The 10,897-nt window shown below is 39.1% G+C and overlaps 1 protein-coding gene across 1 annotated transcript; it reads right to left on the reverse strand.

The window, feature by feature from the left end:
• Window positions 1–221: 221 nt before the first annotated feature.
• hnf4b (hepatic nuclear factor 4, beta) lies at window positions 222–10,413 on the reverse strand (the record flags this gene model as incomplete). The annotated part of the gene is given in 12 exon segments (XM_083920251.1): window positions 222–394; window positions 1,506–1,575; window positions 1,579–1,609; window positions 1,769–1,872; window positions 1,874–1,894; window positions 2,038–2,124; window positions 2,128–2,166; window positions 2,168–2,202; window positions 2,830–2,899; window positions 2,901–2,931; window positions 3,658–3,738; window positions 10,367–10,413. Coding segments are annotated over 12 exon segments (789 nt in total).
• Window positions 10,414–10,897: the final 484 nt, after the last annotated feature.

The raw sequence follows: 10,897 nt of genomic DNA on the forward strand, positions 1-10,897 counted from the left end.
TATGGAATATAAACTTCTACATTGTTGGTCACTGAAAAGTAAAGTCTGCTTAAATGTATGCTGTTATTAGCCAGGAGCAGACAATATTCAAAGTAAGAGGAGATATACGAACCAAACAGGAGGTCCTAAGGTCGGTGTGAACGTGCAACTTCATAATGGAAATGTCTTGACTATGCCCGTTTGCTCAAGCTTAGCAGCAGTGTCTGTCTACACAGACCCTGTCATGTTTTGGCTCCCTCCCCCAGCAGCCTCCCCTGCAGCAGGCTGTCCATTCTGGCTTTATCCAGCAGCTGTCCTGGTGGAGAGTCTCCACCATCTGCCAGGCCACACTCAGCAGGGGAGGCAGCATCAGTGGGAGCTCTACACAGGTTGCTTCTTGTAGCACCAGATGGGCCTGGAAACGCAGATGTCGAACCACCTGAGGAATCTCCATACTTTCACAGTCTGTGAGACAAAGGTGGGAAGACCTACAATAAAGAGGAGAGAGTACACTGTAAAGAATAGTTATGGATGCACTAGTAAAATATTATCAGGGAACTGTTGACATTAATAATGAGAAGGGATGGTTTTCCAGTTACGAATGTGATGTTGTAAGGCATCCTTTTCTCCAAAGGGAAAAAAATTGAAGGCAGCAAAATTCAGGCTATTTTGTGATAGACTGTAGGGAAACAGACCAGGGAAATTTTTTAGCTTTAATTCCTTAAATGGGATTTAGCTCTTTAATTACAGCAGGTAAATTATTACTCATGTTTGGAGAGAGACATCTTTGCTTCACTCTTTTAGCCAATAAGAGACCAGCAAAGTAGTTTCTTTTGGTCATCCTGATAGCAAATTTATATACCATATTTACAGGAAATCAAATACATTAAAACTACTTTATGTGATTGAAAAGCCTTCTTACCAGTTATGGATAAGTGTCCTTTTCTAAATTATCCAGTATATTGCACCATAAGGTAATTATGTATTGATCATCTAATATACATGTATCTGACAGATCTGATTATTTATTTTCAGGCTGACTTTGCAGATCAGTTAGTCAGAGTACAGCAAGGTATAATGGACATAATAGAAAATAATAGTATTTTACAGTAAGAGTAAAGTAAAAACTTTTGAATAGGATGATTGGATAAATGTTTAAATAAAAGGTCTGTGTGATAATCCCAAGCTTTGGATATGTTGACTGCCTTTGTTGGGCTGTGGGACAGAGTTGAATCAATCCAGTCCTCTGGTTCTGTGATCATCTAGCCATTGTGTTTAGCAGGCGGTCAATTGACAGCCAAAGACTTCACCACATAGTGATATTATTAGAGAATTCTCCTTGAAGCCAGTCCACTCAGACTAAACTACAGATGCAAAAGGCCAAGAAAATAAACTGAAGAGAGAACGTCAAAAAATGTTATTCTTTGTCTGGTGCAATGGATGAGGTCAAGTGGCAGAACAAAAATTACAATCCACAGTCACCCTCTCAAAGACTGACTGACTGACTGACTGACTGACTGACTGACCTGAAACGAAGAAGACAATGGTTCTGAGGCGAGCAAACTCTTCGCCTGTGATCTCCAGCGCTCTGATAGGTTAGACCAACTCTTCCTGGATTCTAAAAGACACTCTACCTCAGCAGCTCTCAGGGAGATCACAAAGTTGTTACCTGCTCCTTAACCATAAATATATCCAATCATATGCAAGGTGCGTGAAGATTATTGTAGATACATGCAATACTTAAAACAAGTAGTTCCTCATTGCACAGAATAACGGTATAGTGAAATACAAAATGGCACGACCAGTAGGAGGCTTTATCTGTCCTAGTAGGATGAAATTGTAATACAGTAAAGAGCGTCCCACTGCCCCTGGGATAAGATGGTCTGCAGAGTGCAGACATGCAGAGGCTTGATGTCACGAACGGCTGCAACATGCACAGGGTTAGTCAACCAAAGCATCAACGTGAACTGACAAATGGGTTGTAAAGTCAGCTGCTGTTACACTATTCTGCATTGACCGAATTAAAAGTTCTTAGGTATTCAGCCTCCTTTGTACCACATCATCTATTGGGAGGCTACAGAACTTTGGGATGTGTTTTGCCCAATCTGCCAGCAGGAGGAGTTGCTGCTTCATGGACTCAAACACTTATCCAACGCAGGCTGTCTTTTTGGTGTTGACTTCATGACTCATGAGGTGAGACCAGAGCTGGGAACTGAGAGTAGTGATGTGAGCTCAGTGGGCTCAGGTGATAGTGCAAGGTGGGAATGAACCTTAGAGAAGGTGTGTGAGTGTTTATGCTTGGAGGGAAATAAATGGAGGGGGATGAGGAAGGTGATAATGCTGTTAGGTGAATTAATGCTTTGGCACTCAGAGAGCTGTGAAGGTTAAAGCAAGACAAGGCAGGTAGGTTTTTTTATGGACCAGTGGTCAACAAATCTTGATGGAGACCACACGATGACCAATTAAAAAAAAAATCACCCCAGCATATACTGTAGGGGGTCATTTGCCAGTCATCTTGTTTGTTTCCGCGTGTTCCAGCGTATATATCTGGTTGTTATTATGCATTTGAAGATAATTATCTTTCATTGGCTCACAATCCCAGACCTAGTGGTGCAATTAAGTAGGCCATGATTAGATGGGGTCCCTCTGCAATTTTGTCATTTCTAAGAAGTAACTGAATCCAGCCTAGAGCTGAACCTCCACAGATTTTAATGGCTGCCTGTGTCTGGCCCTCATCTACTTGATATTCAGAAATAGGGAAGGGACACTTTGGTTTACATATATGAGAAATATGCATACAAAGTGTCTATTTCAAGTCTGTATCCGAGATCTTAAGCAACAGCGCGTCACCTGTTGCAGCCCACAGCAGTACACTGATGGACAAAGTGCTCTTTGTCTGTTCCTTGGTTCTCTGTGAATTTTGATGCACAGTCTCTCTTATTCTGAACAGCTCTAGATTAAAGAGAGAAAATAACTATCAGAAAAGATCCAGACTTCACCTCTGCTCTCTAAAGTTATACTAACCTCAGCTACAAACTGAGATAAAAAAGATAAAAACCCACTGTTTGCCTTCAAGGTCTCCAAGTCGACTTTGCAAATGTGGCAGAAATTAGTTAAGAGATTCAGGTTGACATGTCGGTTTCAGGATGGAAATAGAATGCAATGTGATATGAATGGGTAGAAAAGTGCATCTTCTACCTGTATATTGAAATGAAATGTTTAATAATATTATTTCTCCCTTTCCTCTCCTCTGTTTCTTTATGCATCTCCTCCATTCTATTCCACCCAAAGATTTTCCTGATAAGAAAAAAGATACAGAGAAGAAGACAAATATAGAGAAAAGTTGTAGCAGGTTATGCTTTAATGTTGTGTAGACCTATCTTTATTTGATTTATCTCGATTTGATATCCTGTTGTTGACAACAGCTTCTTACATTTGCCACTGACAATAAAAAAGTGGGCGTGGATGCCTGGATGCTTGATGGTGTGGATTATGTTTAGTGAAGACATGTCATCACATGTTGATGACCCCGGTGAGAGTCATTAGAAACAGAGCAATCTGGATAGCCTCAGACTGATTCCAATATGGCTCTACAAAGTCAGACAACAGGACCGAGTGTAAGAGTAATCAGTCATCAGAGCTGTCCTCTCAGCAACCAATCAGGAGCGTATTAATCACACTGGAGGAGGAGAGGGTGCGGGAGGCTCCATCTGTGCTTCACTGACATGGTCCTGCATGACAATGTCCCAGATGAATCTTCTGTGGAGCATCAGGAGTAAACAGTTACAAGGAGCCTCTTCATAAGGAAATGTAAAATGACTAGATACTAGAGGAGTCTTGTTTAGTGCTTTACTTATGTGTTACTACCACAGCTGTACTGCTGGCTTGATTTGAAAGTGATATTACAGCATATTATGCAAACCAGGCAAATTAGAGAAGTAAACATTTAAATTAGTAGCCATGGCCTTCGCTTCAGGGGGTTGTGAGCATCCTCCTTCCAGAAAACTGCAGAGCAAATATTTGAGTATGCACCGCCATGTTAATTATTCATGTGTAGAGGTTGTTCATGGGTCCTCTGCTGATCTGTTGGGAGTCAATGGAAGATGAGGCCAATGATGTACACACTACACAGAAACACACATGGAAATTAACACTGGCACACTCATTGTTGCTCAAGAAAGACAAAAATACATTTTTCCCTTTATTAAACCATCTCTGCTCCTCTTGTTGTTTTAGAAGTAGAAACAACATAAAGTGTAAGTCCAGTGAAAATGGACCCCATGGTCTTTTTCCGCATGAAAATACATCAAATAACCCATCAAGACAGTTTTTTTCCGTTGATCAACCATGTATAGAGAATGTCCGGAGAGATGCCCCAAAGGACTAACACTCATTAGCTCGGCGTGGTGTGCTGAACACATCCAAACCAGCATTTTTTAACCACTAATATTGTTAGACATAGCACCAAACCTCTGCAGTAGCATGATTGGAGTCCCTACACATAAATTGAAGCACCAACAGTGTATTAACCATTTTAATTAAACCATTGATGCAGGTTCTTGTGGTTTAAATTTTAGAAATTCAAACACTGACTTTTGTACTGAATTGAATATAGAAAAGAAATCTGATGAAGAATTTCCTCTGACCTTCCTCTATCATTCCAGCATTGGAACACTTATGTCGTCTGCAGTAATGACACTGGATTGGCCTACTTTTGTTTTTTTCAACAGTACATAACCTGTTGGACTAGAAACAATGTGCAACGTTTGCACACCGATGCACATACTGTAAATCCTTGACAGCTATGAGATTATATTAAAAGAGTAAAAAGATCTGATGCAGCAGAGCCAAAGATATTGTCTTTTTATTACTTTTAACTTTTCTTCCTTATCTTCCTTCTCCAAACTTGGTGACTACATTACCCACAATGCCAATTGACTGCTGGCTCTTAGCAGCAGGGGATGCCAACTTTTTTTTTTTTTCTTGTAGTCTTGATGCTGATTCTAATGACATCACAATTTTAACCCGACTTCGCACACAGCTCCCTCTGGAACAACATGCTTTTGACAACTGTTTTCACATAATGCAGTAGTACTCGCAAACACCTGGAAACAGCCTTGGATATGTGAAATCAATGGAGTTTCCCTTAAGTATTTGTCAGAAGAACAACATTATGTATGTTAAATATTCTGAGGTTTAAGAATATATGATATTGTTTTCTTGAGCATTTGCATAGTGACCTGACATCTCACTGTGCAACCTGGCGCAATTCAGGCTTAGACACGACAGAATGCTGTCTGCAAAGCTCAATCAAATGCTCACATAGGAAGGTACAACCCTACAGCTTTATCTCACCAGTGCCATTGCTCCTGGTTTTCCTTTTATTATATGTTGGTGAATATTAAGATATAAAATGAATACAGTCATGATCTGCTGTATTGAGGAGGATCTGTGATGGGACTCACCTACAGTTGTAAGTGCGGTTATTACATATGATTCTCTTGAGAAAGCCCTTGTGGCCATCAATGCTGGATGCACCATAATGTTTACCTGTGGCTGCCTGAACATAACAAACCCTGCGCCCTACCTCCATCAGGCTGTGATAGTGATGAGGTGGGTGCTGTCACTGGCGAGACTGTCAATTAAAAGACAGTATAAACTAAAAAACAAAACAAAATAGTAGTATACAGTGAAAAAGCCTGAGGAAAAAAGTTTGATAGATATTACCATTCCCTTATTAGCATTGTGAGGGAGTGGGATTCTCCGTGACCTTTAAGACATGAACCCCTTTTATTTGGTTGCTAATGAATAAGTAAATACCTTGGAGTCTAATCTAATAAGCCCCACAAGCATCTGAATGATCATATAGCTGGATCAGCTTTATTAAGAGCAGACAAGCACCTTGACAAAGACGATCATTCATGATCCCTTTCATCAACGCAGGCACATTCAGAATCTTATTCCACCTCTGTGAACAGAAATAACCTTGTGAATGGACAGAACTTTGCAGCAAGGCAATGATAGTGAATTTACAGCCCATTAGGAATCAGCTGGGCACTGTTTCATAGGTCTGGCAGGAGCAGTGGTGATGACAATAAAAGCAGGGTTATAGGTAGCGATATCACTGCTATGTGGCTGCCAGTGCCATGGGCCTCGGAGGAACACTGCTACTTGTTACTCAAGAGGAAGAGGAAACTCCCCATTTAATTAAAGCAGTTAGAGGTCAGCGGCAAGCCAAAGTCCCCTATTCTCCTCTGGCTAATTTTACATTGGCCGCTCTGTTTGAATTCAGTCTCCTTACATGTTGCTCTAAATTGCATCCTGCCAGTGTTTGATTGCTGCAGGATCTTAAAAGCACTGACGGTCAAATACACATCCATCATGGTGCAGTGTTCCTGCGCTGATGCTCGTGCTGTAGCTACAGACCGCAGGCTATAATGTATGTAAATTGCATATTTAGTTTAGGGAGATGAAGCAGCTGGGGATTACAATTTAACAAGGAAAATGCTTTCTGTGGTCAAAGATCAGTAAGATTGAATTAAGAGATTAGAATACATTTGCCTTGCAGTTATCTGGATTTGAAGAGCGGTCTGTTGGTGAAGCTTCTTCATATAAAGTGGCAAGGAAGGGCTTGATTCAAGTCAGCTGAGCCCTAATTATGATGATGACAGAGGATAAAGAAAGATTGTAAAGGAAGTTACATCATAATTTAGACTGCTAACGATTAGTCAAAGGAGACAAAATTGGTCTGCAACTATTTTGATCACTGATTTATTGTTAAAATTATTTCTTTAGCAAGGATGCCAAATATGACCTGTTTTCAGCTTCTCAACTGTAGACATAGCGTTGTAAGGTATCCATGGGTCTTGAACCATCAAGCAAGCAATTTAAGGAGCTTGGACTGTGGAAAATTGTTAGGGGCCACAGGTAGATATTTTTTTTTTTTTTTTAGAACAAAACAGTTGATTGAGAAATTAATCAGTAGATAAATCAGTAATGAAAATAATCATTAGTTGCAGCCCTTTACTCTTGTATGTATTTACCACATGGTTCTTTCTTTGCTACGATGTCAGCATTTTATGAAGTGACTGACAGCTTATGGCACTCAGGAGGCTTATGGTTGTAGACCAGAGTGATACAGTTGAATTTGTTATTATCATACCTGCTGCATTTGTTCGTAATGGTCAAGTCATCAAGTTGTTCAGGCCATCATTTAAGTTCTCAGTGTCTGTGTGATCTGCTCCCTAGGTGTTGAACTTTTTTGTCACTTTTATCATTTTTGCAGTGTGAGTTAAAAAGCTGCTCCGTGATGGTCGACTCCAGTATTGAAATGTGGCTCACTGTCTGTTTAATTGCTTTTTTAATCAGTAAAACAAATACAGGGAACAGTTCAGAGACAGGTAAACAAGACCGAAAACAGTGAAGACCTGTGAGAAAGACATGCAACTTACTTACATGTTACAATATATTCATGAGTAGTTCATTTTATTAGGAAAATAAATGTCAACAGAAAAAGTCAAAGACAAGTCCAAAGATTGCATGCTGGGATGCATAATTATACTTGAGCCTCTTATTTGCTTTGTTATCTTACCTTGGACAATCAATATGGCAGAAGAGTGATAAAGCACAAACAAACACAGTATAGGAGACCCTTGATAAGAGCACCGGTGAGCCTCAATTAACCTTACTTTTAGTTATAAGGTAAGTGATATTGTACAATATCATTGCAGGGGGCGCTGGTGACATTTGCCTACTGTTTTTTTCAGGGTCTCCATAGTGTTGAGAAAGAGTATTTTACTTTCATGCCTATAAGTAGCATGCCATTATATCTTTGGTGTTATTGATTAGCACTGGGGCCCTGCTACATGTTTACAAGTGAAGCAAATCTATAGGCTGCCTCTTTAATTCAGATAACACATGTTTTCAAGATAGTTTGGCTGTCACTCCTGAAACTCCAGAAAAGTCATTATGGCTTAGCAAAGCTATTCGCTCTGCATTTTTGTAAATGTCATGTTGGAGAAATGCCCTTCAAAAAACGGATAAATTAACACGGTACATTCATTATTTATTCAATGAAAAATTGAATAAGGAGTTTGTATTGCTTCTCTTTCTAAATTAAATCTAAATTAAGTTCAGGTTTGGAGGTTAAAAAAAAGTATTTCATGGTTAATTTCTAGATTCAAGTCTTCATGAGTGTAATAATAATTCAGTGTATTAATCTTTATTTCATTAAAATGTCCAATTCACTATCTCAGTAGCCTATACAGTATGACATCAAATGCAAATACAATACAGATGTACATGTGTTATAGAACTTATGAATATGAGAAAATGTGTGTATGTGTGTGTGTGTGTGTGTGTGTGTGTGTGTGTGTGTGTGTGTGTGTGTACTGGGCAGTGTTTTGAAAAAGTGACAGACAAGGATAAAGGTGAACGTGGTCATACCATTTTTTAAAAACAAATTATAACAAATTATATGTCAGACCACATATGAGTACTGATATCCATCATACTTTGGTGTAATGGGATTTCCTGGGTGAGTAGCACTCTTTCCTTGAATGTCACGCTAGGCCGCAGGTCAGACCTCCCCTGGCAGTGGCTCGTACACTCAAGCTTTGTTCAGGTGATTGATAGATCATCAAAATCTCAAAAAGGTACAGTACGAGGACTACAGAACAGGCTTCTGTGCTCAGTGAGATCATATCAGGAAAGGGTTAAAAATGACCCTTGAATATTTATTATCTTGCTTGTGAATCCAAATGCATCCCCTTCAAAATAAAAGAGATATATGTAATGCCATGAACTATATGCAATACATTTCAAATGTTTTCAACACTTAAAGTTTTTATTTCAGCTTTTAAACTCTTAGCAATTATTTTGATTGAATATAATGTTAATTAATCACAGCAAAAAACTGTTACATTTTATTCTGTCAATCTTTTAATTGATTCCCTGTGGAAGGGGAAATCAGTCATACAGATGAAAATCATTCAAGACAAATGAAAAGATTTTCTCAGTCCACTAGGGGGAGAGAGAGTACAACAAATCTAGTCAAAACTGCCTTGCTTTGAATCTGTGCAGGAGCCAAAGCTTACAGCACTGCATCATCAGGGTAGTTACAAAATACTTTCATTGGTATAATCAACTTGATATCAATTTGTATGTTCCTAGACAGCATTGGGTCTTTGTCTTTCTATTATACTGCAAGAACAAAAACAAGAACAACTTTTATTTTGATTAAATGTAACTATTGATGTGTTATTGAATTAACATTAAATATGTGTAGACATTGTGATTGTGATTTGTTTGTCTAAAATGCAACGTTGTTAACTTGTCCAGCCAGCATGTCCTGTATTTGGGTAAAAAAAAGAATCTCTAGAAACCCTCTATTTATATAACCCTACTTTCTATAGTTGAAATTGAAAAAAAGATTAGATTTACACAACAACACACTACACTGCCACGAATACAAGCAGAAAATACCTTTACATTTGGTTTTATGTATATATATATATTTAAATAAATAAAACATTAAAGCCTGCATACTGCAGTGTGTAAACAGCAACATTAGCTGCCCTACATTCACTACAGAATGCAGCTTTTAAACCCAGAAGCAGGTACACATAGACAAGACACAAGACCAAGACATCCCTAAACACATAGCAAAATCCATTGTCTAGTTATTTATCACCCAGAAAAAAAACTCTTCTTCTCTTAGGCCCTCTCCCCTGCTCTGACATACTGTCTGCCTGGAAATCTCTGGGCTCCGACCAGCTCCAAGTGTGACCCTCACTCACATAAATAATTTATGCTTTTCCAGAATTACAATAGAAATAAAAGACAGGAGTGCCGCATAACAGATGCAGGTTAGAAAACAGTAAATTAATGAAATGAAATATTCTGGAAACATCTGCTCTGTGGATAAGAGCATTTTCTGTGGATATTTTCTCCGATCCAAACAAGGTCTGACACTTTTGTCTCAGTGAATTTGATTAATAAATGTTAGATCTCAAATCTCCACCTGAATACCAACGCAACGATAAACCCTCAAAGATTAATATGATGTGCAGTACAAAAAAACGAAGCCTTTTGAGTTTCATTCAAAAATAGGGGAGAGTAAAACAAAGCAGCAAAAATTGGTCATAAAAGCATGGTAAGCGTATGATTTAGTGGGCCGATAAAGAGTGGAAAGGTGGCCATTCATCATGGAGGCTAGCTCACCAGGAGAGGGCCTGTCAGACAGCACCAGGTCTGGAAGGCATTTCGAGAGAGAGAAAGAAAGAAAGAGAGAGACAGGGAGAGAGAGAGAGAGAGAGAGAGAGAGAGTCTCCAGTTGCCCCTGCATCCTGTTTGTCCCAATGTCTTTTCCAGATGGACACATACTGACCTCAGATGGGTGATGAGTGCTTTGTCTTTGACGCTCTGCAACTCCATTGTCACAGCAGCGTTGAAGAATGGTTGTTGTTAAGTACAAAGTATAGGACCAGACTTAAGAAGGCTTGAAGCTGAAGAACCAGACGATGGGAACAGAAGTAGCCGTAACTTCAGATTACACTAAGGGGAATACTGAAAACACTGACCCTCATCAATGAATTGCAAATGTCTCTCAAAAAGGACTCAAATTTGGGCCTGCATTCCATAAGGCACCAATTGCAAAACAACACAGAACAAAACACCAGAAAGACAAAACAAAAGTATTTGTTGAAAATAAACCCACTTGCATTTTTCTTACTGAAACAGATACCTCTTGGCAACTTGAAGCTCCATGAAGTATAAATACCTCCTCTCAACACCTGAATTAACTAATAAAAACCACACAAGCAAAAGTGTGCATCACAATACAAGGATTCGTTTATTTTTCATGAATGTCACATGTCTGTCTTTTCACTCAGATACACATCAAGCAAGTTTGAGGAGA

The sequence above is a fragment of the Echiichthys vipera genome (genome assembly GCF_963691815.1).
Source record: "Echiichthys vipera genome assembly, chromosome: 1".
Classification (NCBI taxonomy): domain Eukaryota; kingdom Metazoa; phylum Chordata; class Actinopteri; order Perciformes; family Trachinidae; genus Echiichthys; species Echiichthys vipera.